Consider the following 14742-nt stretch of genomic DNA (forward strand, 5'->3'; position numbering starts at 1 on the left):
AGGTATGTCCTTTCTTTAGAAAAGGACATAGGATAGTTAAAATACATGATGGATAAAATTTTCAGCATGGTTAGAACTTTCTTTTTTTGTCTAATCACTTATGATGATATAATCAGAAGAGGTTTTGCCATTCAAAAATTATTTTCTGAATTATTTCCACACCCATAATATTTTTAGATTATATGAGTTATCTTCATTAGTTTTATCACTAGCCTGAAAAATAAACGAAAGAGGAATGACAAATCAGGTAAAGACTTGTTCAAGGTATAAGTCAAAGATGATAAAGGTTTAAGAAAGACTCAACTCATTCTAATTTTAGGCATGCATATGTGTGTGTATATACATGCATATGTATGTAGATACACATATTAAAACAAAAGCTATATCACATTTACTTTAAGAATTGTCATTTACTTAGCTTGGTGGTTTAATATATTTAAATTGTTGCTGTAATATAATTATAAAAAATACTTCCTGTCATCAGCTGTTCTTTTTCTCAGAAGACAGCAGACCAAGAAAATATAAGAACTTGGTTAGAAAAGTGTTTCCTTAGCAGAGTCGTAATTTAAGTATAAGGAAAGAGGATTTGTATTTGTGTCCATAAGAAAATGCCTCCTAACTGGTGTTTGTTGTTGCTGCTGCTATTGCTTGTGGTTGTTTTTGTTTTGTTACCTATTCTTTTACAAAGTTATTGAGGTTTTATTGGTTTTTTAAAGTGATTTGCCTATAAATGTACAGATGGAGGAGACAGCTTTTAAGGGAAAAGGCATGGACTTTAGATTGAGGTTGTTTTTAGTTTAGTTTTGGTGTAATTCTCTCTTTACCCTATTTCATAGGTTAGCAGCCAATGATTAGGTAAAAAGATGGCAACAGACATCAGAAATATATAACCACAGCAAAGGCTTCTTTAAAGCCGTTGCTATTAAATTGTTTTTTTTTTTTTAAATCATACTACCAAGGTTCAAAATGTTCTTTTAAAAAGTGTATTTAGTGATTCTTACTGATTTTGACCACTGCTGTTCATTTATCAGTTTAACTGAGTTATGGCTCTTAATCACATCTTAGTGCCCAAAACTTCTAACCTGAAAAGAAAAAAAGAGAGAGAAAACTTTGTTACTGGCTTTCTGACAATGGCAGGGAGTGTGTTAAACCAGTGTAAAATTCAATTAAACTGTCTAGCCAGGTTTTTGAAGCTGAAATGCAGACCCTTTCTGTTAAGCTTCTTATTTTCCTGTGACCGACACCGGTGGATGCTGGGTTATGCCAAAACCAACAGGCTGTAAAGTACCTTGTTTCATGCTCCCAGCTGATCAATATTTTTATTTTCCAGGCTTGCCCAGAAATCTGGAGGCAGTATCACCTAACGGTGAGTAGAAACACCTTTTTTTTTTTTTATTTTCCCCAAGACCTAGCCTATTTATCCTTCTCTGAACTGCTGACCATAAAATATAGACAAGCATCTTCTACTGGAAGATAATAAACATCCAAGAGTTTTTGCACTGAGAAAGCAATAATATACTTTTTCTCTTCTTCCCTGCCCACTGCTCTGTTCTATATCTTCCTGTTCTGAAAAGAGTTTGTTTTTTATTACTCACATCATTTAATGATTACATCATGGTATTTCTCCGTCTTCCTACACTACACTCATGAAATTAAAGGGAAAAAGTATGCTAGGAGCCATAAAAAATAATAGTAATCCAGTGTCTTTAAAGTGTTGTATTATCTACGGTCCCTAAGCATACAGTCCATCATATCTTCCATAATCATTTTTCTGGCTTTATTGAAATTTTTGCACATATTTTTTTTAATGAAGCTAAGAAAAGCTTAGTGTATCTTTTGCATAGAACAATTCAACTGTCATATCCTTAAGCTCCTCTTGACTTATTCAAAGTGTATAAACATCTGCTTAATACCATTCAAGTTATTCAATTCTCTGGTTTCCTTTTATTGTGAATTTAGGCTAAGTAGAAGTAGAAAACATAATTTACTATGGAATCAATTGGCTAGGGCTCAATATTATGAAGTCAGTTTATTTTTAATATTCAGCTTCAATAATTTCAATAATTCACCATAGTAGTCATTTTTTAATATATTGAATGTGTTATACTGCGCAAGATGCGATAATAAAAAGTATTCTTGTAGTTCTGCAGTTGCAACAGTATTATAAAAGCTCTTCCTTAAGGTTTAACGTATTAAGAGGGTTTGGTTATAGGAAGACAGTTAGTAAAAATAGGACGAAGTTTTTACAAAACATGTCTTCTTACTGCTCTCCCCTTGTAGAAATAAAAAGTAAACCAAGCAGTGACTCAGACTACCAATAAGACTGTCACAGGCCCAAGAAGCAATGAACAATGCCCGATGGTTTGTTTTCATATTGTTATCACTATTCAATTTATGTAAAGATTCTCAGTAGAAAGCTGTAATTCCTCAACTGTCCTTCAGTCCCAAATTGGGTTTTATGAAAATATTTAGTGTTATACCAAAATACACACGCACGCGCGCACACACATGTATCCCCCTATATATGTTACACATATATGTTCTAGGTGTAACTCTTATGGATACATTGTATTTATACTTATATAGCAATTTTTTTATCCTAACATACTATGGTGAAATCCTTATAGCCTAAACTTGATTGAAATCCAATCATATATTTTTCAAAATGATAGTCACTTTTTGTAATTATATAGCAGTTTTTTTAATCAGTATTTTTATTAAATTATAGCCTAATGGATTTGACACTGTTTCTTTTCCCTTTTCCCCTAAGTTAGAGAATTCCAGTCTTGAAAACTTGACATGTGGGAAGTACTATTTTAAAGCCACTGTTTTCATTACTTGCACCTATATTCTTTAATATAGCTGTCATAGAAGAATAGAAATTGGTATTTAGTATAACAAGTATTTGAAGGTTTGTTTAATAGTATAGCATTTGAAAAACATAAATTGTAAAGAGAATAGTTGGGAAAAATAAATGAAAACAAAATAAATTTCTCTTTTAGAGAGTTACAATATATTCTATTTATAGGTATAACAAAATTATTTTGAAAAATCCATTTTTCTCAATCTGGAATTCTGATTAGTTTTCAAAATAATATTGAAGGTAACTATCACAATTTATAATTATCAAGTTGAAGTTAGTAATTGGTAATTTAGAATTAGTTTACTATGCAAATATACACGCTAAGCTAGTACACTTATAAACATGTATATATCAGTATCAATTTTCATCTAGAATAAAAGTTAAATAATTATGTAGATAGGCAAATCCAAATGTGTGTAATTAAGCAGTATTTAATCTTGAATAAAAGCAGGATGCATGGTGAGTTTAGTCATCTTCAGCTCTTTTACTAGGCGATGGACTGCCATCTATTGACTTATAGTAGCCCTCACATGTGAATGTGGCATCACTCAGCAATGACCAAGTAATGAAGCCTAGGTTAGAATTGCCACTGTACATTCCTTTAAACCACTCTTCCTAAAACTCTGGAAATTTCTGCATTGAATCATTGATCCATTTGTTTTTCTAACCCAAAATGTCCATTTCTTACCCAAAATAAACTGTGCTTTGGGGGGAATAAATTGATTAGTATATCCAGTTTGAAAATGAGAACTTTTCAGTTACTTTTATCTGGTTTTTATCAGTAAGACTGGAAGGACATTTACACAGCCTCAAGTTTAACAACTGTAGTTTAAGGTCTATTTGGGAATTGCTCTCTTTCTTTAAAAAAAAAAAAAAGTTTATAGGTTAAATAGAGTGTTATTTCTCAAATACACAACAGTGGTGGTGAAGCTGAATGGTGTAAGTGGACTTGCAAAATGTTCCAAATCATAAATTTCTTAAAACACATTCTAAAAGTAAGTTAAAGTTAAAGAAGAGAAAATGTTCACTATTTTCAGCAATTAAATGATATGAAATAAAGTTTCCTTAACAACTTGTATCTGAATAGAACAGCTTTTTAGCCAAACTTGACTGGACTTCACTACATTAAAAAAAAAAAAACAAAAAAAAAACAAAACTAAGACCATCATTCTAAAGGGTACATGCCAGTAAAACTCTAATAAAAAGATATTATATAGATAAATAGATGTGTGTGTGTGAATGTGTGTGCATGCATAACAACTAATTTGGCTATGGCTATAAAATTGTCATGTAATTTAATGACTTTAGATGATCACTTTGGAGCTCTGCATAGGAAAAAGAAAAATCTATGATTTTATTTAGCAATTAAATAATTTCCCCAATTAGTTTATGTATTTACCTCCTTCAGAAATGTTTATAACGTTTCTTAAATCTTCAATACTATAGCATTGTTCTTGTATTTTACTTTCTGTTATATTTTCAGGTTTTGGTAAAGCCTGACTTTGAATATTCTTTTTCGTGTTTCAGATAACTCATTCTAGATAAAAATTTCCGTCTTTATTCAAGAAGGAAAGCCCCTTCCCCCATTCCCTGTCATTTCTAGTTTCATTTATATTAAAAATCCTAGGCCAAAATGGCCACCAACAGAGTTTTACAACCAACAGAATTTTTAACTAGTAGAGGCTATAATTTGACATGCTTTGGACATTTTGTTAATCTTGTTTTTAATCTACTTACTTTAAAAAAGTAACCAGGAGTTTGCTATCTGGGGGCTGTGTGTGTGTTAAGAATCAAAAAGGACAATGCATCTTTTATGTTTAATTTTGTGCCTGGATTGCTTTGTGTGCATTGTTAAAATGTTACAACCTACCACCTTTTACTTTAACTAAAAGTTTAAATAGGAAGCAAATGTAACCTTTTTGGAAGAATTACCTTTTAAATGGTTTCTTTATATATAGTGTTTCAAATGCCTAGACTTCACTTCAAAAAGTAAAATGCTTGCTGTCAGGGAAACCGTAAGGAGTATGGTTTCCTTGCCTTCCTGTCTAGCCTAGGAAAAAGCCTGTGACCAGAGTTTACTAGTAATCGATACTGTCTTACCTGAACCAGTTGAGTGTCAGAGTGTGGACCATAATTAACAATATTGTTTCATCTTACCACTCAGTTTTCTCTCCTTACCTGGAAACATTACTTTAAAAATGTGTTTTCTGGGTTTTCACATTATGGAAATGAGAGTTTTACACTAAACAAGAATGTTACTCTAAAGTAAGTAACCCTAAATGTGAACAGATTTAAATTTAACTTTAGAGCGATGTTTTGTAGTCCAAAAGGAAGGAATAATAAAGTGGGATTTGGTTGTGAGGCTATAGTTATCCAAAAGTCTTTATCCTAGAATTGTGATGAAGATAGGAGGGGTAACAGTTTTCTAACTGCCTAAAACTAAAGTGGGTTTTTAAAAATACAAAGTTTCCAAAAGTCAGCCTCAAGCCAGAATCTTTTCTTTTTGTGGGGGGAAAAAAGTCCCTCTTTCTCTCTTAATTGAATACATGTTGGGAGTCCTACACCTCTTTCTGGGAGCTCTTTGGCTACATGAGCAGAACCGCAACACCCGCAAGAACCCCATCCACAGTAGATACCAAGTGACATGTCTTTTTTCATGTGTGTGCTTAAGAAAATAGAACTGGTTACACGTTGTATTTTAAAGTGTTAGAAGAACTCCATAGAAGAGTAAGTTCTTAAACAGGCCTCACTCTGTTTTAGAATTATTTAAATCAACTTTTTTTTTTTTTTTCTCGTACCATATCTTGAGGCCTGGCATACAGATTATCATAAACTAACACTTTGCAAATTCATTTTGGAAGCTCTTTGCTAGTTCAATTCAGTTTGCCAATTGCCTCAAGAACCAGGAGCACCCTTGTTTAAACTCTAGGGGTTCCCCCCTCTGTAGCTGGTGTTGCTGTTTCAGTGTTTTGATTGGTTAAGTGTTGCTATTGAGATATTACATCTCTGTCAAATTTTCAGAGATTTAGTTTTCATTAAAAATGTCCTTAACACTGAAATGCTGCTGAGGTGAGTGTAATCATGCTCTGATGATTCAGAAGGAACAGGACTGTTTTGTAGTACCTCGGGGCTGCCTTCTCATTGTAGTACTTACTATAAAATATATCAGACCGCTTTATGTTTCAAGTTACTTGGCATCTGAATAAAAAGAATTTCTGAATGAGCACTGATGACTGTTTTCTAATACTTCATATATGGTGACAGAGATAGAAGATACGTTTGAACTGTGACTAAAATTGTAAAATATTTTTCAGATGGAAAATGTATGTGAATACTTTTATATTTATTTAAGTACTCAACTTGTTCTCTAAAGAATTCAGTGTCAACATTTAGCTAGCAATTTTTTTACTTCAATCTTACCATGTTTAGAATTTACTATAAATGTAATTACTACACTTACAGAGTAGGTCACCTGAGTTTTATTTTTAAGTCTTTATTTCAGTGTCATGCTGGACCACATTTTTCTAGAACTTATCATTGGAAGCAATTGGAAAATGCAATTTCAAAGCAAATGAAACCTGGAATTATCAATTTCAATAAATGAGATTCATTTAAAAATAAATATAATTTGCTAAATCATCAAAAAGCAATTTTCTAAAGCTTCTGTAAAAGGAAGAGGGGGAAAAAGTGAACACTGTGAATTACAAATGCACATGTTATTTTTCCTCTCACAGTGTTATCCTCAGAAATTTAGAGATGGTATGTACACAAACTTATTTATAAATGGGAATAGAATAAAATTTAGATTTAGATATTAAATTTATTTGTATTTATTGAAGCACATAGGAAAACCTTCATACTTTCTTCTTTTCTAAGAAATACTGAGGTGTCATCCCCTTCAGAGAAAATTTCCAACTTATTTTATCAATGTTTTAATGCAAACATTAATTTGTTTTAAATGAGAAATCAATATGGCGTATTTTGAGTATGTTTTTTTTCCTGTGTTAATATTTTTATTATCAAGTGTTTTATAACATTAGTTCTGTTTTAAATATAAGTATTTCAGGTAATCAGGCAATGAAAAGTATGCAGCATTCACACAATTTTTAAAAGATTCATTATAAAAATGTTTTGGCCTAGATGCAGCTGTGTTTTTGCCATCTAAATATCTGAAGATATGTCCAAATAACCCCTCATCATTTCTGCTCATTTTCTTGGTAGCACATGTTGTTCAGTAATAAACTGATTGAAACTGAAGCTCTACTATAACAACTAACTTTTCTCATTTGACAGTCCCTGTGCCTTTTTGTCTGCCTTTAGTAGCTGGGGGCAAAGACCATTCACTATATTTAGGACTTACATATTTACAACATGGGCTTCAAGTGTTACTTCTGTTTTAAAAATTTAAGGGAATACTCATTACGGTCTTCCTTTTCTTTTCTGTTAGCAAATGTTTCTCCTGAGGATGATAAAAAGATATAAATTACATTTGAACTTTTTACTACCCTTTTCTCTCTTCCCTAGGTATGTTCACCTTTTTGATACTTAAATTGATACTTAAATTCTGTAGTGATTAAATTCTATTTGTAAATATTTATATTTTTAATATATATAACATTTTTAAAGCCTAGTCTTCTTGAGGAACACATACATTATTCATTTAATCCCAAATAAAACTGTTGTTGTTTTTCACTCACAACTCTACACTTTTAAATAGTGCCCCTGTTATAACAAAAATGAATATAAACAGGTAGCCTGAAAATTTTCAAACTGCAGTTTAATACTGTATAGTATCTGACTATGTAGTAAGTTGTAGTTTAAAAATCTGGAATGTTAAATGATGCCTATTCTTGGTCACGTTAACCATACATAAAGAGAGTAGAAGTAGTATGTAGAATACTTTTAGTATATTTAAGTGATTCTTTTTCATGTGTATTTTGATCAGGTGATTCATGTCATTCCTTAAATAAATATATTCCAACTGATTGAGTTTATCATAATCTTCTCTGGACATTCCAGTGCAAGAATAAAAGTAGATAAAGCATACTGGACCAATAATATTTGTATTAAACTTTCCTTCTAGTAGTCATGCATGTAAATGACATGGTAGATTACAGTAATTCCTAACAGGTCTTAAGTATTTAGGAATCACTTAGTTACTCACAGTCATGATCAACCATAACCTTTAAGGGTTTTGGTCAATCATTTGAATAATCCTCAGGAAAAGACTCCTGAAAGAATCCCTTGACTTGTTGATATGAATAGTCTCTCTGAACTAGTGTTGTATTTTCTGTTACAGTGTAAACTGTATTAGTAATCTTAAATTGAATTAAGTTTAAGATTTTAAAAGCAAAATCTCTTAAATGACTAAAAGTTAATGAACTATTGATAAAATCAGTCAGATTTTAGACTTGAAATTCATTTGCCATTTGATCTCCACATACAAGAAAGTCATGGGAGTTATGTTTTTGTACATTTGTAATTTTTTTTCAACTATTTTGAACTCAGCAATGGTCATTTAGGGCCAACGTCCTTAGTTTTTTGGAAATACCAAAAATATTATATGAAGAAAAATGCCACATGTTTAGAGACCCTTTGATCAAAAAATTTTTTAGTATCTTTGGAATTAATATAGGCCTTTGCCTTAATTGATATGCCAGTATACTGGTAGATCACATTTCAAATAGGAGTTTTTCCATGGGAATGTTCAGAAATCCCTGCTAGCTTTGTAAAAAGAATTCATGTGTGTGTGTCAAATGGTAATAAAGCTACCAAATTATTTTTTTTATTTTTTAATTTATTTTTGAGAGGACACAAGTGGGGGAGGAGCAGAGAGAGAGAGAGAGAGAAAGAGAGACAGAATCTGAAGCAGGCTCTAGGCTCTGAGCTGTCAGCACAGAGCCCCATGCGGGGCTCAAACCCATGAACTGTGAGATCATGACCTGAGCCGAAGTCAGATGCTCAACTGACTGAGCCACCAAGGCATCCCTTCTTTTTTCTTTTTTTTAGTTTATTTATTTATTTTGAGAGAGAGAGAGAGCATGTGTGAGTGAGAGAGGGGCAGAGTGAGGGGGAGAGAGAATCCCAAGTACGCTCTGCACTACGGCCCGACGCAGGGTTCAAGCCCATGAACCATGAAATCATGACATAAGCCAAAATCAAGAGTTGGAGGCTTAACCAACTGAACCACCCAGGCACCCCAGCTACCACATTAGTTTCATTCCTTTTTTCAAAAGTCATATGAAATCAAATCTATTATATGGATTATGAGGTCATCTTTATAACTTTGTAATATACCCATCTCTATAAATGCCAATTTTATATAAATACTGTTCTTTACACGTATTTGTGGATTACCCCCACATTTCTTTTCACTTAGGGGAACTAAATTTTGGATCATTTATTAATTTTGCTCATACAGTAAAATCTCAAATTTATCTTTCTTGGATCTCTCCCATTTCCTTTATTTATAACTATACCACATTTCCTCCTTGTTTACTAAAGTCCTTAAGAAACATGCAGTAAAATTGATTTGGAGGGCAAACTCATTCAGAGGAAATTACTAGGGAATGTTTATTACAGAGAAAAGAATGCCAGCTTTGAGATCAGACATTGGCTCAAATTCTGTCTCTTTGATTTACTAGATAGATAGTCAAACCTAGTTAAAATATTTGGCTTCTAAGATCCTTGGTTTCTTCATCTGAAAAATGGGAATGGTGCCTTCTTGTTGTAAGTATGTAATGAGTCAATAAGTGTAAAGTACTTGGCACAATACTTAGCACATAGCCCATATTCAACACTGTGTGAGCTCCAATAAAGCAAACCCATAGACGCCTCGCACCTGTAGAGATGACCTCTGGGCTAATAGCCCAAACTCAGACTATTGTAATGTCTTTTGAGAAGACTATTGTTTACCTAAAATGAGGAGATTCATAATGACCTCTTTACTTTCTGTCTCCTAAAAATGTTTCCTTTTTATAATTACTGAAGTTAAAATACTCACAAGCACTGTCTTTTGTTAACAAAATTATTTACCTCGCTTTTCATTTTCTAATTATTTATCCTCGTCCTTTCTAGAAATGTAAGTAATGTTTAAGTATAGCAAACTTTTTTTTTAAATTCGATTTGCTCAAAAAAATCATTATAAAGACATTTAAGAAGTAGGTCACAAAAGATGTTTAGGCTACTTCTTCTCCTAATGAAAATGACTATATAAAATTTGTGCCATGTAAAGAAATACTGATTTTGAAAAATATATGATCTAACTATATACATTAGTAAACATTCAGTTCTTAAATGGTAACTTCAGTGTCATCTGAATATAGCCATCTATCATAAGCAAATGAAATTATATAAATCTTTTTCTTTTTTATATATATATTGATTTTAATATGAAATCAAGTAATTCCCACTCACACGTAAACCAGTTCTCTAGGGGTAGAGGGTTTATGTTAATCAGGTGAAAATAGCATATCAGTTTTTTTGTACTTCAGATAAAACTGCCTCATGCCTTCACATGACTGATGCCAGAAACGAGCCTGATTTCACAGCAAGATGTGGAGGTGTAAGAGCTCCACCACTTCTACACTGTTTTTATTCTCAACAGGTCCAGCAAAAAAGACAACACAAAATTAAGCATCTTCTCAACGCCTGTGATTTGTATTCTTGCAAAGAGCGTTCCTATTCCCTGTTGTTCTTTATTTTAAAGACAAGCAGGAGCTAAGATAGGGCATATTGTAAAAGCAAAAAAAGCATTACTTTCCCCCTCTTTAGACAGGTCCTTCCAGCTGTGGAGTTCTCTGCCTTTGTGACTGTCGGTTAAGAGTATTTCACATGAATAAGCGGGTTTGGATGGGGAGGGGGAATGCTGTGTGTTGTGAGTCATGTGAAGTTATGGTAAAAATGAAAATACTGGTGTTTATTTGAATCCTCTGTGTTGTAGCTAATAAATATAACAGAGCTATAGTTCTATTATTCTACAGTTTTCTGGTGATGGTTTATATACCATTATATGCAAAATATATAAGCAAATTTGAATATGTTAAGTAGTTCGTATGGTTGGAAGATATATACTAATGTGGTTTCTATGTTTTATAGTCTACCCCAATAAACCTTCAGATGAAGTATCCATGGATTCACACATGTGTGTGTTCTTTTCTGTCCCTTCCCCCACATCCTGTCTTCACACCCTCCTCATCCCTCCACCCTGCTTCAAAGCTTGTGGTCCCTTTTCCATCCGCGTACTAAAAGGTTCTTTGTAAACCAGGCCATTTGTCCATCATTGTTTGGGGTCCAAACAGTGGTAAGATACCCTGTCACCGATCCCGCGTGCTATGAATGGCAGCTCCTCTCCGGACAATTGGCGGAGGGGCCGAGAAATATTCCTGAGAGGATTATTTAACCTTTCAATTTAGAGGGCACAAAGCCTGGCTGATTAATGAACTTTCTGATGGGCGCCGATAAGCGGATCTATTTCTTTATTTCCCCTAAAAGTGATTCCTTCTCCTGTCCATATTACTATAATCTTAAACCTAAAATGTGGCAAATAGATTAAAAAACAGCACTAAAGAGTTTATCTGGCTGGCAAACTGAAGGAGCGAAATTAAAATTGGTAATGACAGCAGTGGCTCAGCCTCATATGTGGTTTTTAAATGCACTGTGTATTTTGAAGAGACTTATTCTCCAGCGCGCCTGGTAATGACTGCTTTTGGTGCACAGTCTGGGGCTGGCTCCTGTTATCCCCACCCTCCCCCCCCCCCCCCCAAAAATGAGTTGTGTTATCTGGATGGCTGCAGACACATCCGCGGCCCCCGCTCTCACTGCACGGGCAGACAAGGTCGATAGCATTACAAGGTATTTGTGGCAGCGCTTGTTTCAGTTTTCAGAGCTGCCAGTTTCCAGGCGGATTTGAATTACAAAAGAAGAAGCTGGCATGAAAATTGAAAGGTTTTATCGGCTGGTCTGAAGCCTCATAGCACATTGCTTATTTATGCAGTCCATTTGCACCAGGAAATATAAAAAGGAAATACATTTTTAAAATAAGGCCATAAAGACCCAGATATGTTTAAGATGGCAAATAAAATATAGATACCTATAATATCTTTCCAGGAAACGATTTTCACTTAATGTTGCACATTACTTCAGAAGAGCATTTATGTTGCTGTCATAAATTTGCGCGTTCGTGTCACTGTGTAGGTAGTCCCTGGGGATTAAGAAGGAAGCCTTTGCTAACTTACTTTAAAATTAAAATAGACGGAGGGATAGCCCTGCAGTTTGAGAGCTACATTGGAAATATTTAAATAGGGTGGTAAATTAAACTTAAACTAACATTTTTGCATTCCATGTAAAATTAGCTATGGCCCAGTGAATAAATGCCACTACCTTTGGAGAAAATTGGGATGCTTTTTAAGCCATGAAGATTTGGAGCATTCAGGGAGTGAATTACTGTGATCCTTACTGTCTTGCATATGCTCATTGTTCTCTGCTTACTGAGGTTTTCTTTTTTTGTTGTTGGTTTTTTTTTTTCGGGGGGGGGGTAGGGGGAAATGTAGGGTGGGATCTCATTTACAGAAAGAAAAGTGATAAATAAGTTTAATAGCTTCTTTTTATGAAACCTGTGCTTCATTTATTTTAGTCTTCATATATATCCCTTTTAGACTTTTGCCTAATGCTTAATGTTGTGAATATATACCATCTTTTCAGTATTGAGAGTTACCAACAATTTACCTCTCTTTGTATTCCTTTAGTATAGTCTCAACTTAGTGAAAAAGATACACTCAGGCAATCCCTTATACTCTTGGTTACATAAAATGAAGATACACGTATACAAACACACAGTACTGAAAGGCCTTGAATAATCAATGGTCTTACCACTGGTCATTTGCAACCTTCGACCCATTGGTTTGTAAAACTTAGTATCTGAAAGAGGTGTAAGGAGGAAGTTAGATGTGTATAGAAAATATCAAATCAATAAAGCAACACTTTTCATTCTGCTGTAGTTCAAATGAACACTGTTTTAGAATCCATTTTCCAATAAAGCAAATTACTCTCAGCTAAACCATGAGAGATGCAATTTTTTGCAATTTTCATTTTCACCAGTGTCTGGTACCTTTCTCATGTTTTCATGACCTGGACTAATTATTTCATGTAGTTTTTTTTTAACAGAGAAAATATCAAAAGCATACACGTCTGCTGCATGCTAATGATGTGCTGTACATTTTTTCATGAATTTTCATAAGGATTTTTTTCTACGTAGCATGTGTGGCTTAATGATGTAATCACCCGATAGACTAGAAAATGCTCCAAAGGAGACGTTCCGGTCTGTTGTGTACATAATACATGTTTCAAAAATCTGCCTAATTAAGGAATTACCCAATGGATTGGGAGTCTGTTGGGTACATGACATAGTTTTTTTTTTAACACATAAAAGATATAGGTGTATCATTATATATGGTACTTTTAATGGCATTTTTAGGATGTAGGGGAAATTAGTAGCAATGTCCTCTGGAATACAATTGAATTTTTTTTTCCCTGGGGGAAAAAAAAAGAAAGCTTAAAAAACTTTATGAAGGAAGCTTTGTTTTAAAATAATTTCGAAACCTTTAGTTTAGGGAGAAAACTCCTCCCAGTATTCGTCAAAAGTAATACCGTGACTGTTTGCCAGAATCGTCTACAAATGGAAGACTTTGTCCCAAACCGTGGTTGGAACAGACCTAATGTCCTCGTCTGCAGGTGTGAGGACTCGCCCCAGAAAAACACTGACAAGGGAGGACAGGACCTTTGTATCTTTGGTCATATCTTGGGATCTTGGGATCATCATTTTTGCCTTGCCACAGACTCAGCTTTAGTTCAGTTCACTACACAACTATTTGCCTAACTTTTACATTTCTTACTTGCATTCCTTTAGGCCCCAGATTTGATTTTAAAATCTTAAATACCTACCAGTTACATTTCACTGGAATTTATATTGTAAACAATACTAAAGGAAAGGGAGGGCATTCATTCTCTTTTCCCTGCATACTCTTTATGAAACTAAATAAAATACTTAAAAAACTGTATCTGATCTCTAGAGTAAGCAATAAAAATAATATCTTTAAAGAGGAAAAAATATATATTTTAAGTTGAAACTTTTCTGCTCAGCTGTTAAATTCATGCCATTGGTCACTTCAACCAATGGACTTTGACCATGATGACCTAACATTTGGGGTAACATTTTCTTGGGAAATACTATTTAATACTTGGGTTGGATTTTTTTTTTTATTACATGAATATTGGGGTGGCGGGGGGAGGCTTGTGCTATTAGAAAGAATAATTTGATTTGGAAATATTTTCAAAGAATTGGGTCGTTCTCAAGCATGAAAAGCATATCGATTTAAGAGGTCTATGAACAAATGTGACTTGTCCAGAAAGACTGGAGCTAAGCTCAGTATTAAACGTTACATTTGGTCATGAATACATTTACCCCAAGTACTTAATGTATTTGCTTTTTAATATATGTTCATGTAACAAATTGGATTAATAAAAACATATAGTCTTTAAGCATATGTGTAATTATAAAAATAAGTCCATTTTGCATTCACAAGAGTAGAAAATTCCCTTTAATTAGTGAAATTGATTGCATATCCTATATAGTAATGAGCTTCAACTAGATGCAAACCCTCATTGGATCAAAGTCAGTTTAGATAAGGGCAGCTCAAGGTCACAGAGGGAGATGCCCAGCAGGTTCATTTGCATAAAAAATTACTGTTGGAAATAGGACACTGAGGCAGCTCTGGCGTTTTGATCTCTTGGCCTTTGTCATGGAGATTCCTAGTTGTGAAGGGAGTAAGGCCAGTGTCCCAGATAATGATTAACTGTTTTAATGGCATTCATTCATTCAT

At 33.6% G+C, this 14742-nt stretch overlaps 1 protein-coding gene across 4 annotated transcripts in view; it reads left to right on the forward strand.

Moving 5' to 3' along the window:
• Window positions 1-14742, forward strand: part of ZCCHC7 (zinc finger CCHC-type containing 7) — a 252664-nt gene that overhangs the window by 220974 nt on the left and 16948 nt on the right. For all 4 annotated transcript variants that reach the window (XM_045469081.1, XM_045469082.1, XM_045469084.1 and 1 more), the window contains one exon: window positions 1331-1366. In XM_045469081.1, the coding sequence (XP_045325037.1) occupies window positions 1331-1366 (36 nt within the window). The remainder of the gene's footprint in view (window positions 1-1330; window positions 1367-14742) is intronic.

The sequence above is a fragment of the Leopardus geoffroyi genome, chromosome D4 (genome assembly GCF_018350155.1).
Source record: "Leopardus geoffroyi isolate Oge1 chromosome D4, O.geoffroyi_Oge1_pat1.0, whole genome shotgun sequence".
Classification (NCBI taxonomy): domain Eukaryota; kingdom Metazoa; phylum Chordata; class Mammalia; order Carnivora; family Felidae; genus Leopardus; species Leopardus geoffroyi.